At 53.7% G+C, this 21,691-nt stretch overlaps 1 protein-coding gene across 2 annotated transcripts in view; it reads left to right on the top strand.

Annotated features, from left to right (window-relative positions):
• Window positions 1-21,691, top strand: part of TMCC3 (transmembrane and coiled-coil domain family 3) — a 296,265-nt gene that overhangs the window by 105,925 nt on the left and 168,649 nt on the right. The window contains exon 2 of one of the 2 annotated variants that reach the window (XM_089308767.1): window positions 17,390-17,668. The exons of the other annotated variant lie outside the window; for it this stretch is intronic. Within the exon in view, the coding sequence (XP_089164893.1) occupies window positions 17,390-17,613 (224 nt within the window). The 3' untranslated portion in view covers window positions 17,614-17,668. Of the gene's footprint in view, window positions 1-17,389; window positions 17,669-21,691 lie in introns of those variants that run through there. 2 annotated transcript variants of the gene reach the window in all.

The raw sequence follows: 21,691 nt of genomic DNA, 5'->3' as shown, positions 1-21,691 counted from the left end.
GCCCCCCCTGCATCTGTCTCATCAGCGCTTGCAGCACCCAGGGTGGTGAGGCACGTCCACAAGCCGAGTTCCTATGGGAAGGGATCCTGCAGCACCTAGTAAGGTGGCCGGTGCCTCGTGCGTGCCCGTGCGTGCCACCTGAATGGATGGCAGGAGGCTGTGCTCAGCGAGTTACATAAGCTCCTATGGTAGATCCTGGGGTGACCCAAGCAGGTGGTGTCGGCTTTGCTGGTCCCCTGTTCTCGTCACAAACTCTGACGCTAATGAGATTGGCTCTCCTGCAGCCGATCTGGTTGCACAGCTGCTAAGAACTCTTCCGCTCCTCTAACAAAGCCAGAGCAGGAGCCTGGGAAGCAGTTATTAGCCGAGGTAGATGGGTCTACTAATGTGATTTGTTGCTGTGTGTGTTTATTAGCCACTGGCTCTGTGCTCAGGCAGTCACTGTCCGTGGCATTTGCTGAGCCAGGCGGTCTGTTTCAGGAAGACGTAAAGCCAGGCCCTGACCAGAGTCCTAAATGGAACAGTGCCTAGCGGGTCGTGTTATCCTTACACAAGCCCCAGCAGCTCCAGCTTCCAGATGATATGCGGCCTCAGGGAGGTCAGCTCTCCAAGGCCACACAGCTACAGATAGGAAGGGTTAGTGGCTGCCTTTGAAAACAGGTCTTTAGTTATAAACCATTGCTAGACCCCCTTTTACCCTCTTCTTGTCCCCCTGGCCCCAGATGGTGTTTCCGCTGTGAAGCAGGAGGTGCAAATCACTGAATGGAACAGCTCAGAATCCCTTTCTTGTTCATGGAAAACCCTGTTTGCATCTTAAAGAAAACTCACCTTTGTTAACTTGGTTCTCACCTCCTGAAATCCTAGACCGCTGGCGATGAATGGGTTCAAGTTCACAGGTTCAGATTCTTCTAGGGCAGCAGGGAGTGGGAGGCCCAGTGCAGTGTCGGCCATCCGTACCGTCGCAGGAGGAGAGCGTCCAGATGTCACTACCTGGATGACAGGGCTGGTGTTGGCTTGGCTTTCTATGCGGCAGAGCTGGAGTTTAATAGAATTCCACACTGTAGGGAAGTTGTAAACTAGAACCAGAAACATAAGGCAGTACATCACAGATTGTCCCAAAGCTGCCTTCCTACCTGGAGGCTAAAAAAAGATCTTGTAGATGCTGTTGTGGTTAGATTATACCATGTGGATTACAATCCCTGTATTCCACCCCATTCCATGTGGTCACATCTCTTGTTTTTACTGATGTATGAAAAATGAGACCTGTCCATCGAAGTTTACCTAAAATTTTCGAGGAAATTCTTCTCTCGTCACACTTCCTGTTGTCCAGCACTGCAGTGAGGCAAGAACTCTGAGATGCCGACACAGTAATCTGTCTTTAGCGACACACATTATCTCTGCAGTGAAGGAGCTAAGTGAGGATTACGATGACATCATGTCACACGGGGTCTGTTTTTGCGACCACGTGATTTGTATTACACTTAGGAAAATGTTTGTTTGTGGCACATTTGGGGTTTCAGGATTGTACATAGAGGATGGTGGGTCTGTAATTGTCTTATCTGCGTTGGCTGAAGTGTAGCTTCTAGACCAAAGCCACGTTTAGAAGAGAGTCCAGGTGCCCCTTATTTAAAGCAAGAAGGACTTTGGTTGGGGAGAGGGGTTGCCTCTGTGACAGTTAGGGGCTGCCTGAACCGTTCCTGGGTGTGTCCCTTTAGTGGCCCAGTTCTAAGCCCAATGGATCTCAGGGTGGGAAACTCTGTCCTCCCAGACACTCGCCCGACCTGCTCCTCCAGCTATGGCCTCCTCCCTCCTCCCCAGCACTGTCCCAGACCCCACAGCTCTGCAGACTTCTTTCCTGGGTGCTGTGCACCCTGCAAACCCACATCTCTCGGTTTGGGAGCATTCGCTATGGAAACCAGTTTGGCTCCTCTCCTCCCCTTCCCAGGTGGGCTCCGGGGCTCTGCCCACTTGGCACGAGCTGATGGTGCCGTCTGGCGATGTTTGCATTGCTTGTTTCTGTGGGACATGGTCTCTAGGAGTTTCTGCAGGGGGGTGTGTGTTTCCCCACACCTGGTGACCAGCCTGTTGTTGTTTTTTCTCCAGGCTCAGTGTGAAACACTCACTTTATAAAACTTTCTGTTTCTCAAAGATCTCCCATCTGCTGGTTCACTCCCCAGATGCCCGCACAGCTGGGGCTGAGCCAGGCCGAAGCTGGGAGTTGGGAACACAATCCCGGTCTCCTGTGTGGGTGGCAGAACCCCAGTCATCTGTGTCATCACCTGCTGCCTTCCAGGGTCTGCATTTGCAAGAAGCTGGAATTGGGCGTTGGAGCCGGGCATGGAATCCAGGCACTCCCATGTGGGATGTGGGCGTGTCAACCATTAGGCCACACCCCCAATGCACTCCCCACCCCTACAGTGATGCCTCAGGGTTGCCATTCTGAGAAGAAGACTGGGCAAAGTCAAGGGGTGTGGCCAGCTCATGTCCCTGCCCCTACTTCAGTTCCTGGGAGCCTTCGGTGTGCTATCTAGCCACTGTCCCTCCAGTTTGTGGAGTGCTTTAAGCAGCGAGTCTCCCCGCAGACTACTTAGACCTGGAGATGCCTGCCTGTCATTGCTGCTGGCTGGAGCCTGGCAGTGCCGGCAGCTTCTCCTGGCACCTGATTTATCAGCGTGCAGCCTTCCTGCCATGTTGCCCTTGCCTGGGCCAAGAGTCTTCCATCAGCCTGGTGACACCAGTTGCCAAGGCAACCACGTCTAAGGAGTCCTCAAGATTTACAGCTTGTTCCCAGGCTGCCGGGTGCACTCCAGAATTCTTGCTGACACTGTTGACTCCATAAACTCCCAGGCCTGTGGGATGTATAAATCTCCAAGCTTGTCTGTGGAATTCACTTTCCCGTGTGCAAGGCCTGGGCTGGGGGGTCCAAGGAAGACAGGCTTCAGGGAGCTCTTGAACTTCACTGTTTTGTGTGGATATATGTGTGGGCATTTTTTTATGCAGAGAGGCAAGCACTGGGTCCCCACCACCACCCTGCCCCCCGCCATGTGAAGCGAGGAAGAAAGGATATGTAATTGCACACACACACCAAGGTTCAGGCTGTGTGGACAGACAGATCCACAAAGGACAAAGTGTTGGAAGTTAAGAGGAAGAAGAGAAATCACCCTTGTGTGAGGCTGATCGATTTTCAGGCGTGTGTGAAGGTGTTACGTTGCAAGGCTTTGCCTCGGTTGGTCGTTTGCAGTGGTCAGGATGCCAGCATTCTCTGTGGCCTCCAGCCTTGTGGGTTGTGATTCATTCGTTCCTTAGCTCATTCCGTGCCTGCCTGCCTCATCACATGGGCGTGGCCCTCCCTGCTGGGGTCCCCTGTCCCAGAGCTCAGCCCTCCTGAGTTTCCCTCTCGGCAAACACTGGCTCTCTCACTTGTTTCCAGACTCACCTGGGTGCTTGTTCCCCTTTTGTTCAAGGGAAGAAAAAGAGAAGGCAGTGCTGGTTAGTGAAGAAGGCTCCTTCCAGGATCTCGAAGGAATGAAGTGGGGAAATTCAGTTGCCAGAGAGGTGACAACCTAAATAACTGGGTGTCGGGCAGAAGTGTCCCTTTGACCTGGCTTCTTGCTGGTTGGGGTCTGGTGCTTTTGGAAAATTGCCTGGCTGCTTCTAAGCTTTGCAGAGGGATCAAAGGCTTGTTCGTTCAGAGTGTGTTTGTAAGCAATTGGTTAGAAATCTTCCCATCCTCACGGGTCAGTGAGGGCAAAGCAGTATGCCGCTGTCAGTGTGGCTGGGGCCAGCGAGCTTGCCTGCCCTCTGTGTGTGTTCTCTGCACCTTGGTGGCTCTGTCCCTGCCGAGGGCGGTCTCAGGACACAGGAAGAATTAAAAGCTGTGCTTTAGGTCTGACATCTGATACTTGCTTTCAAAATCTTCCGTACACAGACCCCAAAATGAGAGGAGGTGAAATGAATAGGGTGAAGGATGACTCATGTTTGTTTTTTGTGCCTTTTACCTTGTTGGTCTGGAAACTGTCATAATGAAAAAATTCTTAGAGCATTTACATGCCTAAAGGAGCGAAACAGTCAACAGAAACAAGTGTGCAAAGCCCCACATGACAGGAGGAATCCCTGTCATTCCTTTGGGGACAGCCAGCCTCAGATGCCTCTGGAGTCCAGTGGAGTGGAAGCTGATGACCCTGGGGAGTCCAAGGTGTCCAGAGGGGCAGCTGCCCCTGGACATGGGGCTCCCCACAGCCCTCTATAGTATGAGTTCAAGAGCCGCACTCTCCCTGGCTCCCTGTAGCTCGGGCCATCACCGTGTCACCTGTGCCTTTGTTAGTCGACGTGTCCATTCATTGAGCACATACTGGCTGAGTGCTGCTCTATAGGCCGGGGACATAGTGGTGAGGGTCTGCTCAGGTGGCCAACACCTCCCCCGGTGGGGAGACTGGCAGTCAATGCACCATGCACTCATCAGTGAGCAGGCAAACCACAGGTGGTGGGAAATCAGCGAGGAGAAACCGGGGCTGATGGTGTGGCCGTCAGGGAGGACTGGAGAAAGTGGTGCCAGGCCGGTGCCATGGCTCAATAGGCTAATCCTCCGCCTGCGGCACTGGCACACTGGGTTCTAGTCCTGGTCGGGGTGCTGGATTCTGTCCTGGTTGCCTCTCTTCCAGGCCAGCTCTCTGCTGTGGCCAGGGAGTGCTGTGGAGGATGGCCCAAGTGCTTGGGCCCTGCACCCCATGGGAGACCAGGAGAAGCACCTGGCTCCTGGCTCCTGCCATCGGATCAGCGCGGTGCACCGGCCGCAGCGGCCATTGGAGGGTGAACCAACAGCAAAGGAAGACCTTTCTCTCTGTCTCTCTCTCTCTCACTGTCCACTCTGCCTGTCCAAAAAAAAAAAAAAAAAAAAAAAGTGGTGCTGTCGAAGCTGAGTCACCCAGGAGTATGAGACAGCGCCAGCTACTAAGACTGAGTGGCACAGTTTTCTACATGGAGGGGACTGCGGATACCAGAAGCAGCCTTGGTGAGGTGCAAAACCCAATCACAAGCGAGTAGGGGAGAGTGTGTGGCTCAGCCTTTATGGGCTCTCTCCCTCCTTTTCTTTTTTTCTTTCTTATCTATCCATGTCGGAGGCAGAGAGACAGAGGTCTTCCATCTCTGCTGGTCACTCCCCAAATGCCCACAATGGCTTGGGCTGGGCTAGGCCAACCCCAGGAGCTTGGAACTCAATCTGGGTTCCCCACATGGAGTGGTTCCCCAGCTGCTTGTTTTCTCCCGAGTTGCACGTTAGCAGGAAGCTGGGATCCGCGTTGGAGCTGGGACTTGAAGCCAGACCAACTTCTCAACAACTGGTATCTTAATTGCTACACCAAAACTACCCATTGGCCTTTCATTGCTCCTGTTCTCTCCTTATTCCTTTAAAATGTATTGCTCCCGAGAGGTCCACTTACGTATCTGGGTCCTGTTTGCCAGCCACTTGGCTTTGCGGTTCTGCTCCGAGCTCCCACAGATGTTCCGTGTGGACCGTCGGGGGACAGCCTTATTGCCCGGAGAGGGTGCAGGCTCTCAGCGATGGGGGCATGGCTATGGGCGGATGGGGGTTGTACTGCACCGCCACGCAAGGTGTCCAGTGCTCAGGTAACAAAGCACAGATCTGCAGTCAGCTGTCAGCCCTTTAAAACTCACCTCCAGACCTGTTTCTGCCAAGCAGACTCAGAGATGTTTGCTTGTAAAAGGAGCCTTAGCAATTAACGTGGTAGTGAGATAGCGCTTTGGGGCTGATTTTTCATTTCAAAAGTGAACGTAGCTTGTGTAAGGAGAGGAGTCGCGTGCAAATTGCTATTAGTCTGGAAAGCTTGAGTGCCCTTTGGCCAAGACACTTGTTCCTGAATAATTCATTTTTTATATTTTCCATGTTTTAAACAATGCAGAATTAAAATGACTCTTATTCCCTTTCAGTCACCTTAAAACGCTGAGGCTAGGACAGGCACCCGGCCCAGGTATCACATCAGGGTGCCTGGGTTCAATGGCCACTTCCGGCTCCTGACTCCAGCTTCCTGCTAACACAGACCCCCGGGAGGCAGCCGTGAGGGCTCAGGTCACTGTCACCCATATGGGGCACCTGGCCTGCTCCTGCAGGCGTTTAGGGAGTGACCAAGCGGAGGGGGAGCGCTCTGTCTCTTTGCCTCTCAGGGTGCAAGCCCTGAAGCTGAGGTTGTGTGATTATTTCTCCTTTTTGAAACAAAAACTGTTGTTTGTATAATAAGCATATGTCGCTTTTATAAAAAAAAAAAAAAACAGTGAAAGATGGTTTCATTAAATTTCACATCCAGGTATTCAGGAAGACATTGACAGTTGTATTTGGCTCATTGTCGACATCAATTAGTGAAACCCAGAGAAGGAAGTGAGGCAGCACTGGTCCCAAGTCCCGAAGCCACCCCCACCCCCCCCCCCCCCAGTGGAGGCAGCGTGGCCACGCCCAGGTGTCCCGGCTCCCAGCCGCAGGCGTTTCCACCGTACCTCCTCTTCCCTGCCATCGCTCTACTGTGGGACCCCCTTCAGTCTGGGCACGCACCGTTCAGGTCTCCTCACCCGCCACACCTGCCGTCTCCCTCTCTTCCTGTGTGTGTGTGTGCCTGGTATTCTCTGACAGCCCACCATCTTCCTCCACTCCGATGGCTGACCCGGCCGACACTGTGACCCGGCCCAGTGCTGGCCTGGGGGAGGTTTTCACTGGCTCAGTGAGCAGTCAGGGCCACAGGCGTGGCTGCTGTGGTCACCGGTGGGCTGGGACCCCGGGAGGGTCTCCAGCCTGGCCCTCCGCAGGCGGAAATATCAGAAAGTTTCTCTCTGGAATTTGCCTCCAAGCCGCGGGCAGAGGGCGCAGAAGGAGCACGCAGAGGAAACCAGCTCCGACCTTCCCCTAAGCGGGGCTGAGGGCTGTGCAAGGGGCTGGTCTCAGGGTGGAGTAGGGTGAGGCCGGAGCAGCGGGTTTGCGCATGCCCGAGCCTCCCCCAGGTCTTCGCCAGGCGCGCGCGAGCAAGCTTCCGCGGCTCCTCTCGTGCGCTCAGGGCTCATCTCCATGGGACACGGGCACCTTCCCAGTCTTGTTCTAATTTTCTCAGCCCTGGCTTTCCCCGCTGTACCTTGTCTCACATTTGGGGGCTGGCACGGGTGGAGGGAAATCCTGAGGACACGTTCTGGAAACACTGTGAGCCCAGGAAGGACCAGAGGCACACTGGTTGGAAAATGTAGTAAATACGGATTTCATGGAATTTTTAGTCATCCAGGGTTTGTTTGTTTTCCTTAACCCATGTGCAGAGTTGCACAACATAGGTGTTCAGGGAAGAGTTACTGGGCAGGATTCTTCCAGGTCTGAAATTCATTGCTAGAATCCAGAAAAAAAACAGATGGCTGCGTGGCTTGAGGTGGGGTCCCGCCCGGGTGCGCCAGCCTGCTGCTCGCTAGGTTCGGTTGATGGGGTCAGCGACAGCCCCTTAAGGAGAAGCTGCGAGGGAGGAGCCGGAAAAGCCTGGCCCCGGCTGCTCTGGCTGTGCGGGGACTCCAGCCTGCCATCCTCCCGTCTCCCTTCCGTCCCCACCACTGCAGGCGGAGTGGCGCCCCAGTCTGCCCAGCTTCTTCTGGGCCTCGCTCAGGCAGCTCTTCGCGGTGGAATTTGGTTTCCCTCCCTTTTCTTCCAAAGCGGCTTTCTGCAGGTGGAACAGCAGAATTGTTGGAATAAAGGCTGAGTTTGCATGCCTTAGGAAATCGTATAACTGCTCTCAGCCTCAATGTGCTCGTCTGTAAAATGGGAATTAGAAATACAGGGTCCCTAGGTTGAGCCTGAAGCTTTGTAACACACGGGGAGCAAGCAACATGGGAAGCTCCTGTAAGTCTTCCTTAGCTCTTTTGCCCGTGGACTAAAGTGCAGGCCCTTTGGATCAACTCCAAGGTCCCAGGCCCTTCACAACCAGTCCCACCCCTGGCCTTCTTCCCACCTCTGTCACTCCAGTCTCCAGCCACGTCGGCCCCTCCTTCTCACCCCCTGCTTCAGCTTCCCGCTGTGCCTGTCTCAGCTCGTGGTTCTGCCCCTTGCTTACCGCTCGGCTCGGGAAAGGCGGCACAGCACAAGCATGCCTGCACAAAGAGTGTGTTTTTCATGAAGTTCAAGGACGCACATCGCTAACCCGTGATGACAGAAGTCAGGGATCAGGGAAAGGGATGTAGATGGGAGAAAAGCATGAGGACCCTGGGGTGATGGGGATGTCCCAGATCTCGTCTGTGAGGGTGGCTACGCAGAGGTATGCGGTCATCAAGACTTGCCACACTGCATACTCAATATCTGTGCATTTTTGTATATTAATACCTTTTCAAGAAATTCATGGACAGCACCTCTTCCAGGAAGCTTTCCCTGACTTGTGCAGACTGGATATTGGCCTCTATGAGGACCCCCAGCTCCCCACCTCCCTCTCTGCCCACGCACTTGGCACATTGTGACGAAAGTGTCTCCTGGTTGTGTGTCCTGGGCTCCATTGCTCTGCGAGCTGCTGTAAGGGCCCATGACTTGCTGTCTGTGCAGCCCGGATGCTGTGGTTTGAATGTGTCCCCAATTGCTCCTTGGCCTTTTGGCCAAGATCAAGTGAATGTGACCCCAGTTGTTTGTGTGCACGAGGCCTGGTCCCCGCATGGTGCTGGAGCTGGGCCCAGTGCAAGGTGATTAGGTGGCGGTGGCACCCACCTGGCCAGGGAGGCGACGAGTGCTGGTCTTCAAAGTGAGCGAGCTCCCGAGACAGCAGGTTGTTCTACGGTGAGCGAGCCTGGCCCCTGAGGCCGTCTGTTGTGGTGCCCTCTGTTGCGTGGCACTCACCAGAGCAGGAACCCCTGAGGCCCCCTGACCTTGAACTCTCAGCCTCTCAGACTGTGAGCTAAATAAACCTGGTTTCTTTAAGCATTGTCCTGCCTCAGCTATTTTGTTGATGTACTTGGGTACACTGCCTACTTACCTGTCTGTGCCTTAGTTTTGTCATATGTAAATGGAGGGGGTGTGGTTGTGGGGTCTCTTACATCAAGTTCTTGTGATGGTGAAATGAATTTGCATGCAGAAGACTCAGCACATAGCAGGTTCTCAATAATGTTTAGTCGCATAGCAGGGCAGAAAACTTACCTTACCACATTCTTATTTGCAAAGAAAAGGTGGCTTATGTTTCTACAGCTAATGCTGCCTGCATTTGAGCCCCTTTCCTGCTGTGCATGATAGCAGAGGGAAGAAAGGTCTTATTCCAGTGGGATAGCTGTCCACCCAGCAACTTAAATAGGTTCTTTGGATATTCCCTCTCTCTTCCTCTCCCTCTCCCTCTTCCTGTCCATCTCCCTCCCTCCCTCCCTCCCTTCCTGTCTCTCTCTCTCTCTTTCTCTCTCTCTCTCTCTCACACACACACTAGTCATTTTAGTAGGTATTGAAGACAGCAAAATGCTTGACGCTTGTTTTGTTCAGACTCATGAAGAGCTCTCTGCAGTACGTTCATTTAGAAGATAATGCACAGTCTAAACTATTTTGATCCTAGAACACACACAGACACACCTAGTCTCTTGGCAGTTTGCAAATAGGTCATTTTTTTAAAAAAGATTTTTACTTATTTGAGAGGCAGAGTTACACAGAGAGAGAGACACAGAGAGAGGTCTTCCACCTGCTGTTTGACTCCTCAAATGGCCACCACAGCCAGGGGTGCACCAATCCAAAGCCAAGAGCCAGGGGCTTCGTCCGGGTCTCCCATGCAGGCACAGGGGCCCAAGGACTTGGGCCATCTTCTACTGTTTTCCCAGGCCATAGCAGAGAGCTGGATTGGAAGTGGAGCAGCTGGGACTCAAACCAGCACCCACATGGGATGCCGGCACTGCAGACTGTGGCTTTACCTGCTACTCCACAGCGCCAGCCCCTAAATAGGTCATTAATGTCAATCATTACTATGCAGAAAAATGAGCATACCTTCTGACTTGAGTGTGGGGATCAAAAAGAGAGTTTGGGGCCGGCGCCGTGGCTCACTTAGTTAATCCTCCGCCTGTGGCACCGGCACCCCGGGTTCTAGTCCTGGATCGGGCACTGGATTCTGTCCTGGTTGCTCCTCTTCCAGTCCAGCTCTCTGCTGTGGCCCAGGAAGGCAGTGGAGGATGGCCCAGGTGCTTAGGCCCTGCACCCGCATGGGAGACCAGGAGGAAGCACCTGGATCCTGGCTTCAGATAGGCTCAGCGCCAGCCGTAGCAGCCATTTGGGGGGTGAACCAATGGAAGGAAGACCTTTCTCTCTGTCTCTCTCTCTCACTGTCTAACTCTATCTGTCAAGGAAAAAAAAATCCATGCTGCCAGTAATGTTGGCCTCTCTGAGCCATCTCCCTGATAAGCCGGACATGCTGTTGTCCCTTGAATGAAGGGCAGCTGAAGGCTGTGGTCTTACAGCCGTCTCTGTGTCCACCCTGGCTTCTGGCTGAGTGTCCTTGAGCTGAACGCCGTGTCTGGCTCTCGCCTCCTGCAGTGGTTCTTTCCTGTCTGATTGCTAATCCAAGCGAAGCAACCCGACCTTTCCCTAACCTTGCCCTTGGACCCGGCGAGACTGCTTGCTGTGAGTTGTGAGTTTTGGTCAGGGCCCATGGCAACCCAGATTCTGCCCCAGCCTCCCTGGAGTTCCTGGGGTCGGCTAAGCTGGGTATCTCAGATGCCACCGGGAATTTGTGAGCCCTTAAGGGCGAAGCTTGGATGCATCACTTAACCTCTAGAGAGCCTCAGCTTCCTGGGCTGCAAAAACCAAACCAACAACAGTTCCTGCCCTGCCTGCCTCACAGGGAAGGAAGTGATAGCACTTAGGCAATATTTAGTGTAAAGCGCATTTAAGGGTAAGTTATTTTCCGGGGGACAAACACAGTTTGCTCCCACTTCCATTCTAGAGACAGGAAGTAGGATGGTGGCCAACAGGGCTTGGAGAGGTGGGCCTGGGAGTCAGTGCTGAATGGGTGGGGCTTTCGCCTTAGGCTGAAGTCCTGGAGATGGCCAGTGATCATGGCTGCCCAGAGTGTGATGTACTCAATGCCATGCACTGTACACTAAGACATAGTTAAAGTGGGGCCAGCCCTGTGTGCCCTGGATGAAGCTGCAGCCAGCAAAGCTGGCGTCTCATATGAGCGCCGGTCTGTGTCCAGGCTGCTCCACTTCTGATCAAGCTTCCAGCTAACGTGCCTGGGAACAGCAGCGGAAGATGGCCCAAGTGCTCGTGCCCCTGCACCCACGTAGAGGATGTGGATGGAGTTATAGGCTCTTGGCTTCCACCTGCCCATTCCTAACTGTGGCAACCATTTGAGAAGATCTCTCTCTCTCTAATGCTGATAGTCAAATAAAAAAATCTTTAAAAATTGGTTAGAATGGCAAACTTACTTCATATCTGTTTTACTGCTATTTAACAATAATTTGAAGTTGTAACATTGGCACACCTGAGTCACCACCACAAGCCGACTTTGACTCTCAGTGCCTGCTCCCTGCCCCTGGTCCTTAGAGTGGGTCCCCGTCCTCCTCCCCACGTGCTGGCCGCCTGACGCCATCCAGGCTGTGTTGCGCCCTGGCTGGAGCCAGACGTTGTGCCAGGCCCAGGCAGGACATGCAAAGACCAACAGACTCAGTGCCTCATGTCTGGTAAGGAAGGCAGGCCAATCACTGGAGCGGTTCCACAGGGTGTGGGAGGGCAGGGAGGCTGTGCGGGGCCTGGGAGCCACGCCAGAGCTGCCCTGGAACGGCCCCCATCTCCCCAGAGGGCGCTCTCCTCCCTGGCTCCCCGGCTCCCCGCCTTGCTGGTGCTCCGGCTTCAGCCAGAGCGCACTCTTCCCCTGGCTTCCCTGCACAGCCCCAGTGCAGATCCCACTCCCTTGCTGAAGGCGCCTCCCCCCCTCCCCCGCCCCGGCCAGCTGCCTCTCCCTGCCTCCCCAGCTCCCACAGCCACCCCTTATGTCTCCATTTAGCACATATTTCATTCTGTCAGGTAGCACAGCTCTTTGTATTGCTGCCTCTCGGGTTGGATGTATTTTGGGATTTTTACAGTTCCAAGGAAGACACGCAAGGCGGGCACGGGTGTAGCAGGAAAGAGCCATTTATCAGCATCCAGGCTGGCCCCCTCTCAGCCCCAGCCCCCTCTCTCTTCCCTGCCTGCTTCCTAATTCACGTGGTGGGGCCCGGTGGGGCCCACCTGTGCTCTTCAGAGCTCAGCGCTGGCGTCAGGAATGGCGGCTTGACCCTGCACGCTGCCGTGGGGAGCAGGCTGTGTGCTAGATGGGCCACGCTCAGAGGTGTGGGGCACAGGAGTGCGTGCGGGTGGGCGGGAGTCCGTGGGAGCAGGTGAGGCAGACCTCCCAGTCCCTGCTGCTCTGCTCCCTGGGTTCCCACCTGCTCCCCTCCCCACCTCCGCGCTGCTTCCTGCCTGCCTCTCTGCCATTCTTTGGCGTCTTCCTTGTGGATCCATCTATTAACGTCCTCTCCTATGTCATTTGCACATCTCCCCCTTTTGTTCATTTTTTTCTAGATGATCTCAATAAGTCCTGTGAGTTTACTTGGTCTCTGTTTGTATTCAAATCAGTTACTCCTCAGATGGGAGTGCCTGGTCCAGCGGTCACCCTGGGAGCTGTGCCACAATGCACAACGCGGCACATCCCTGCACCTCTCAGCCCTCGCTGACTCCTGCTCACTGCCTCGGGGTGTCAGCAACCACGTCCATCCACCCTGGGAGTCACTGCACTTCTTACTCTTCCTGAATGGCTCTGTGGCCACGCCTGCTGTCCCGCCCTTCATGCTGGCCCCACAATCAAAGCCAAGGACTCCTCTTGCGACCTGACCTTTCTCTAGTGCAGTCCCTGTGAGCTTTCTAAGTGACAGATTCAGCTGTGTCACTTCCCTGTTTAAAATCCTTCAGTGGGGGCCGGCGCTGTGGCATAGTAGGTAAAGCCACTGCCTGCAGTGCTGGCATCCCATATGGGCGCCTGTTCTAGTCCTGGCTGCTCCACTTCTGATCCAGCTCTCCGCTGTGGGAAAGCAGTAGAAGATGGCCCAAGTCCTTGGGCCCCCGCACCCTCATGGGAGACCCGGAAGAAGCTCCTGGCTCCTGGCTCCTGGCTTTGGATCAGCTCAGCTCCAGCCATTTCTGCTAATTGGCGAGTGAACCAGGAGATGGAAGATTCTCTCTCTCTCCCTCTCTGTGCCTCTCCTTTTCTCTCTGTGTAACTCTGACTTTCAAGTAAAATAAACAAATCTTTAAAAAAAAAAATCCTTCAGCGACTCCTCAGGGCTGCTGGAAAAACAGTCACACTGTGATGAGTGACGCACAGAATCCTGTCCCCCTCTCCCCCCATCTGTGCCAGGCCGTCTCGTGCTTTCTCTGCAGGTTTCATGCCCTTGGCTGCACCTGAATGCACCTTGCTCTGAGACTCCCTTGCATGCTTTCTTGTTTTAGAAAAAAATAACGAACCAGGGTTTCTTACTTACAAATGAACCTTTTACCTAAGAGTTAAAAACAATAGAAACTCCTCAAATTACAAAAGGGAAGAGAACAGATAATTAGGCTTCGGAGAAACAAATTATGTTCCTTTAAAAAAATTTTGTTTTATTTATTTGAAAGGCAGGGTTAGAGAGAGGGAGAGGGAGAGAGAGATCTTCCATCTGCTGGTTCACTCCCCAGATGGCTGCAAACCAGGAACTCGGAGCTTCATCCAGGTCTCTCACGTGGCTTGCAAGGGCCCAAGCACTTGGGCCATCGTCTGCTTTTCCCAGGCCATTAGCAGGGAGCTGGATCAGAAGAGGAGCAGCCAGGACAGGAACTGGCTCCCACATGGGATGCTGGCATCATAGGCGGTGGCGTTACCCACTATGCCCCAATGCTGGCCCCAAATCTTTGTTTCAGAAGCTACTGTTGAGTCTAGGAATAGTCATAGCCCTGAATCAAGTATACCAATAACTACACCTGTAACCTCACTTCTGCCAAAACCCCCAGAATACCTGGCGGTGCTAATATTGTAGTTGGACATGCCATAATGTCCACCACGGGTTGGGTTTGTATTCCTTAAGGAAACCGCTAGCATCCTGGGGGGTGTGATACTGAATGAAGTGTCATGGTCTGCACAACGCCTGAACAGAAGGTGGTTCTGTCTTCTCTTAGGCTTTGCCCAGGTGGCTGCAATGGGGCTTGCTCTGGGTCTTGCCGGGAGAACACACTGAGGACTGTGCTGGTGAGAAGGGAACACAGGGAGCAGGTGTTGAGTCCATGGGTAGCAACCTCCCCTGGTGCAGATACGGTATCTCATGGTGAGGGTCTTTCAAGCCACTCTACGCAGACCAGCCACCACCTGGAGTCCATACTGTATCGCTGCTGGTTTCCATGGTCACGGTTGTCCCAAGTTCTAACTTGGAAGTACAGCCTTCTGGCTTGGATACTGTATTAGCAATGCTTAGTTGCAAATGATAGAAAAATCAAAGAGGCGTGGCTGCTGTGGGCGTGTATCTGGCTGGAGAGGGAGCCTGGAGGTCAGCTGGTGGAGCCCCTCAGCAGAGGCCCTGGGTGGGTGGACTTTGGCCATCGTGATGGCAACATGGTGGCCACATCTGCAGGCCTCAGGGCTACGCTAAAGGGGCAAAGAAGACAGGAAGGGGTTCCTGTCGTCAGCTCTGACTGCTTTCGTTAGGAAATCAGAAACAGACTCTCATTTGGATCCTTTCCTTCCAGATCTGTGGTACATGGCCATCTGGGACTTGCAGGGAGGCTGGGAGGGAGTCTGCTTAGCAGGGCACGGTTGTGTCCTGAACAGAGCTGGGGTTATGCTGGCGAGGAGGAGAGGCAGCAAGGCTCGGCGTGGACTCGGGCTCCCCAGGCCTGTGCCGGGTGTTTCTGTGCATACGCGTCTGTTCACCATTGCAGAAATCCTTAACTGTCCCTCTAGCTCTCTGGAAATTCTAATCTATAATCGAGTAATAGATATAGCAGTGCACTGGATAAATGTGCCAGAGATACTGGTTGGATTGATTGTTTTTTGAAAACCACACTCTCACGTTACATTCCTTCTTCCATTGAGTGACTTCATCAGGTGCTCGTGATAGGTGTGTCAGTCTTGTTCATCTGCTGCTGATAAGAACAGTGAGTGTGCATGACCTGTGCTTGACAGGTGAGCAGTAGCATGACTCAGCGTGCACGTGGAGAACGTGTTCCTATCGTTAGTGCCCCGACCAGTCATGCTTCACAGTCATTCAGCTTCATGATAGGAATGAGTCGGAGTTAACGTCGAGCAGCTTGATTGATTTCTGTTCCCTGGCCATTCTAGTTACTCCTGGACTTCAACCCGCTGCTGTCTTCTCTCTCATCTCCTTGTAGTCTCTGGAACCTCACCCTCACCCTGCTGCTATGGTACTTTCCACTACAGCTGTAGACGCAAAGCGCACCTGTCTTGTTGAGCATTGGCTTAGCAGAGTGGCTGGCTGTAGTGGGTACACGGTGAGCATAGGTTGGGTGACTGAACAGCCACAGGATCCCTCACAGCAATCCCGACGTCTCAGTGCAGGGGCAGCCCCCCCCCCCCCCCGGCCTGCTGGTTCCTGTATGCTAGCTGATGTTCTGTTGGAAAACTCAGAAAACATGGGCTGCTCCCTGGACTACGTCAGGCTGCATTTGGATATTTGGGGTCTGTGTGGTTGTACCCTGTGTTTTAGAGCGTGAGTAGGTGGCTCCAGGTCCCCAGTCCCAGGGGAGTTGTTATGATTGGCCTAATACTTCTCTGTGTGCAGGAGGTGGGGCTGGGTTGTAATCCTCGCGTGGTGAACATTAAATTGGGGTAGGAGCGGTGCCTTGAAAAAGGGGATTGAGACAGGCACTCCTACAGCAGCTAACAAGGCCACGGCTACAGTTTTCCTGTTCAGCGGCTTCACACGCACCTCTCTAGAGGAGCTCACACACACATGTGCTTTGTTGCGGGGTGGTCGTTCAGCATCTGCTGCCCACACTTTGGGTGTCACAGGACTCCGTGCGGCCATTTCCTCATCAGGAAGATAAGCAGAGAGTAAAGACTCACCTTGCAGGATTGTTTTGAGGGTTGAATGAAATTTTATACGTAGGTGCTATATATATATTATTTATATATAATATGAGGGAGGCCGGCGCCGCGGCTCACTAGGCTAATCCTCCGCCTAGTGGCGCCAGCACACCGGGTTCTAGTCCCGGTCGGGGCGCCGGATTCTGTCCCGGTTGCCCCTCTTCCAGGCCAGCTCTCTGCTGTGGCCAGGGAGTGCAGTGGAGGATGGCCCAGGTGCTTGGGCCCTGCACCCCATGGGAGACCAGGAGAAGCACCTGGCTCCTGGTCCTGCCATCGGATGAGCGTGGTGCGCCGGCCGCAGCGCGTCGGCCGCGGCGGCCATTGGAGGGTGAACCAACGGCAAAGGAAGACCTTTCTCTCTGTCTCTCTCTCTCACTGTCCACTCTGCCTGTCAAAAAAAAAAATAATAATAATATGAGGGAATTTCAAAAGGTTTGAAGTTTTTGAAAGGACTTCAAAAGGTTTTAGAATTGAGAGATGCGTTTATTTTGGAGTTAAAGAATGTTGAACTCCATGGATACTTGTATATATTCACGTGTGTCTAAGGTAGACAGTGCATTTTTTTCTTTTTTGACAGGCAGAGTTAGACAGTGAGAGAGAGAGACAGAGAGAAAGGTTTTCCTTCCGTTGGTTCACCCCCCAAATGGCCGCTACAGCCGGCGCGCTGTGCTGATCCGAATCCAGGAGCCAGGTGCTTCCTCCTGGTCTCCCATGGGGTGCAGGGCCCAAGCACTTGGGCCATCCTCCACTGCACTCCCTGGCCACAGCAGAGAGCTGGACTGGAAGAGGAGCAACCGGGACAGAATCTGGCGCCCTAATTGGGACTAGAACCCAGGGTGCCGGCGCCTCAGGCAGAGGATTAGCCAAGTGAGCCATGACGCCGGCCGACAGTGCGTTTTAAATAGTATGTAGATAAACCTGCAGCAGTGGCTGGCGCATCAGCATTAATGGCCCTGGTTACTACGCCACATTGCCCGGTTCACAATTCTGAAATGCAAAAGCTTTCAAGTTTCCTCCTAACAGTGGCAGGAATTCTGACCTGATCTGAACTAAATGACTCACCATGCCTGACCTGAGGGCTGGGAGGCATTCTCCAGGTGTTACTTCCCACCTGGTGTGAATGTTCACGGGTTCTGCTGCAGAAATACCAGGGTGGCAGATGACAGGGTGCTGCCCCAGCCCCACCGGCAACATTGCGTAACACAGTCTCTTCCAGAGGAGACGTTCTGTACGGCACGGCACACCCAAGTGCAGGCATCTGATGCGGGACTGTGGCCCTGTGTCTCCTTTCCCGGCAGCCTCCGCGGCAACCCTGAGCCTCCAGGAAGGAATCACAGTCTCACCTTGCCGGGGTGTCCAGGGCATTGAGAACTCACGTCCATCCAGGGTGACGGGGCAAGGGCGGAGGCCATCGGGGTCCAAGGGAGCACTCAAGCCACCGGTGAGTAGGAGGCAGCCGGGGAAGAAGCTGCAAGCTCATGGGACAGAGAGCGGAAAGAACCTGTCCAGAGGCAGGAGCTAGAGAAAGTTTACAGCTGCAGAACCCTGGGAGATGGGGCTGGCCTTGTCACTCAGCGGGTTAGGCTGCTGCTGGGGACACCAGCATCCCATAGGCACCAGTTCGAGTCCTGGCTGCTCTACTTCTGATCCAACTCCTTGCCGATGAGCCTGGGAAGGCAGCGGAAGGTGGTTCAAGTGCTTGGTTGGACCCCTGCCATGCATGTTGGAGATTCTGGATGGAGTTCCTGCACTCTTGGCTTTGGTCCGGCCCAGTCCAGTGGATGGAAGATCTCTCTCTGCCTCTCCCTCTCTCTCTTTCTCTCCCTTCCCTTCTCCCCCCACTCCTACTCCCAGTCCCTCCCTCTCACTGTAACTCTGCATTTCAAACAAATAAATAAATATTAAAAAACAAATCCCTGGGGTCAGCGCTGTGGCATACTGGGTAAAACCTCCGTCTGCAGTGCTGACATCACATATGAGTGCTGGTTCGAGTCCCGGCTGCTCCACTTCTGATCCAGTTCCCTGCTATGGCCTGAGAAAGCAGTATAAGAAGGCCCAAGTCCTTGGGCCCCTGCACCCACATGGGAGACTTGGATGAAGCTCCAGGCTCCTGGCTTTGGATTGGCCCAGCTCCGGCTGTGGCAGCCATTTGGAGAGTGAACCAGTGAATGGAAGACCTCTCTCCTCTCTCTCTGTGCCTCTATCTCTCTGCAACTGTGCCTGAGAAGTCAGCGTGGCTGGAGTTGAGAGCGGAAGGCTGGCCGGCGGGGGTGAATTCCGGTGCCTTGGGCTGGATGGAGGCCCGCAGTCCAGCCTCTCGGGGTGGGCAGCCTGGTGTGTGGCTGTGGTCTCAGCACTGTTAGTACTGGCACTGTCTTTATCACCTTCGAAGGGGTCACCCTACTTTAGGACAACTTCAGTGAACCGAGAGTTGATCCTCAGGGAAGCGGGAAGCCATCGGAAGATTTCCCAGTGGGAGACACGTACAGGAGTTAGTGGGGTGACGCAGGCCGCTTAGCTGTGCACGGCAGAAAGCCCTTTGTTTCACTCTGTTGACTGTTCTGATGGTTTCCAGGATTCCTGGAAGAGAAACCCCGTGCTGATGCGCCGGGTGACCTTTGTGGCCAGAGGCCAGCAGAATTCCTTGTGAGCTGTGTGTACACTGTGCATAGAAAGAGAGCAGTGAACATGTTCTCTTGCCTTAGTTGAACCTTCAGGAATTCCTGTGTTGTCTGGAACTACCCTCAGAAACAATTATGGGTCAGTCCCCAAAAGTTCAGGAAGGGTGGTGCCCTGTGCTTTCCTTCCTCCCAGAGCGGGGTGTGTGTGTCTGCGTGTGTGTGTGTGGGGGGGTGTGTGTGTACGTGTGTGTGGGTGTGGGTGTGCGCACGCGCCCATCCTGATTTGATTTCCTTTTCCCAATTTGATTTTCTTTGCTGGGGGGAATTCACAGTTGGCCAACATTTCTTTCTACATGTCATGCATTCGGCCAAGAGAAGACAGGAAATTTCGGGAAAACCCGAGATTTGTGTTTTACATCTTGTGTAGGATGTGCTTGGTGCCTGGGAGACACAGGTTCATCCCTTGGGGAATTCTTTTACGCTTAGTTCCTGTTTCTGTCATGTTCTGTGCCCTGCTGGGTAGGTGGAAAGATAAAAGCTACATGGCACTGGTAAGCCCCGGTAGGCCTTGCTGTGGGATGTGGTTTAGGGAACAAGTGTTAAGCAAAGTAGGTTAGACCTTCACCGTTAAGAAGGAACTTGACACAGGTGCTGAAAAGGCGTCTGTGTGGACAAGTGTCTTCAACATGGCAGTGCCCCTGAAGCTGGGGCTGTTGGAGATGGCAGGAGGTTAACTGGGCCCCCGAGTGGTGGGCAGCCTGGGTCCCACACACTGCCTCTCTCTTACCTGGTTGAATTCATCTCTGTCGGGCAAATCGGGCATTGGCAGACCCAGAGAGAATGGATGATTCGAGAATGCGCGATACATCTCTCCACACGTACATAGAGCACACACCTGCACATACATGCATGCACACACTGTTAGAATGCCTGTTGAGGATTTCACTTTCAAATGCTTTCTCCAAAGATAAGCTAAATGATCATCTTAACGCCTACTTAGCGTTCATCTTCTACCGAGAAAACCATCGACAGTGCCATGCGCACTCCATGGAGGGCCCGCTTCCCAGCACTCAGACCCTAGTAGCACCAGGCCTAGAAGCAGAGAGGACAAACCCCCCCAGGTGCACCTCTGTCATTTAAGAAAGTCTCCACCCCAGAGCCCCCAGGTACTCTGACAGTGTGGTAAGGTTTCTTCACTTGGGAGTCTGTAGCCAGGTCCCAGGAGTCCTGAGTGTTTTTCTGGGCCCAAATTCCACAGTTTTCATGGGACCCTCAAACCACCCACCAAAGCAGAGCTATGTGCCCATCTATGGATGCCTAATAATTTGACACCCTCTGCAGTGATATTTTTGAATGTGATGGTTTGTGCCACGTGCGGATGGCACAGGGAGAAGATGGCACAAGGCTTCCCACTGTCAGCGCAAGAAATTCAAGTCTGGCCTACTTGTGCTTGCCAGTTAGCTTAACAGAAGCCTTGCACACACACAGCTCTGTCATCCCTGAGCCCTGCTCAGTGTTGAACTGGCCCCTAATCAGAGCAGAAATGGTCCAGGAAAAAGGGAATGGCTTCCGTTAAAGGAGGCTGAGCTTGAAGTTTGAACTAAGAGTTCATGGTCTTCAAGGATATCTCCAGATGATGTCATTCTTAAAATTGTAGTGTAAATGCTGTCTGGGGGGCCAGCACTGGGGCACAGCACCACCTGCGACACCAGCGTCCTGTATTAGAGCACTGGTTGGAGTCTCAGCTGCTAGTCTTATGATCCAGGTTCCTGCTAAAGCGCCTGAGAAAGCAGTGGAGGATGGTCCAAGCGACTGGGCCCGTGTGACCCATGTGGGAGACCTGGGTGGAGTTCCAGGCTCTTGGCTTCAGCCTGGCCCAGCCCCAGCTCCAGCTGTTGCAGCCATTTTGGGAGTCAAGAAGTGGGTGGAAGCACTCGTTCGCTCGCTCGCTCTCTCTCCCTTTCTCTCTCTCTCTCTCCTTCCCCTCCCTCCCTCTTTCTTTCTCTCTCTGTATCTTTTAAATGAATAAAATCTTTTTTTTTTTGACAGGCAGAGTGGACAGTGAGAGAGAGATAGAGAGAAAGGTCTTCCTTTGCCATTGGTTCACCTTCCAATGGCCGCCGTGGCCAGCACGCTGCGACCGGCGCACCACGCTGATCCGAAGGCAGGAGCCAGGTGCTTCCTCCTGGTCTCGACCCATGCAGGTGCAGGGCCCAAAGCACTTGGGCCATCCTTCACTGCACTCCCTGGCCACAGCAGAGAACTGGCCTGGAAGAGGGGCAACCGGGACAGAATCTGGCGCCCCGACCGGGACTAGAACCCGGTGTGCTGGTGCCGCAAGGTGGAGGATTAGCCTATTGAGCCACGGCACCGGCCATGAATAAAATCTTTTAAAACGTGTGATTAGAGGGCCGGCACCGCGACTCACTTGGCAAATCCTCTGTCTGAGGTGCCAGCACCCCGGGTTCTAGTCCCGGTGGGAGTGCCAGATTCTGTCCCAGTTGCTCCTGTTCCAGTCCATCTCTGCTTTGGCCCGGGAGTGCAGTGGAGGATGGCCCAAGTCCTTGGGCCCTGCACCCGCATGGAGACCAGGAGGAAGCACCTGGCTCCTGGCTTCTGATCAGCGCAGTGCGCCGGCTGTAGTGGCCATTTGAGGGGTGAACCAACGGTAAAGGAAGACTTTTTTCACTGTCTCTCTCTCTCTCACTGTTTAACTGCCTGTCCAAAAAAAAAAAAAAAAAAAATTATGATTAGTGATCTCAGTGGAGGAATAGCATTGCACTTCATCAGCCAGGTGGGAAGTTTGCATTCTAAGGTAAGACCCACGCTGTTTGTAAGACAAGGTTATCCACACCTGTGCTGTGGCAAATCTGAGACAGTACAATGTCGTGGCTGCCTCCTGCCGCTCCCCTGTGGAGCCTCCACTTCCTTTCTTGGCTGCCCCATTTACCGGTGGACTTTTGAGTGTAGCCTGGCTTG

The sequence above is a fragment of the Oryctolagus cuniculus genome, chromosome 11, assembly GCF_051225735.1.
Source record: "Oryctolagus cuniculus isolate XC-2025 breed Fujian yellow rabbit chromosome 11, ASM5122573v1, whole genome shotgun sequence".
Taxonomy (NCBI): domain Eukaryota; kingdom Metazoa; phylum Chordata; class Mammalia; order Lagomorpha; family Leporidae; genus Oryctolagus; species Oryctolagus cuniculus.
This window is presented reverse-complemented; position numbering and strand designations above follow the sequence as displayed.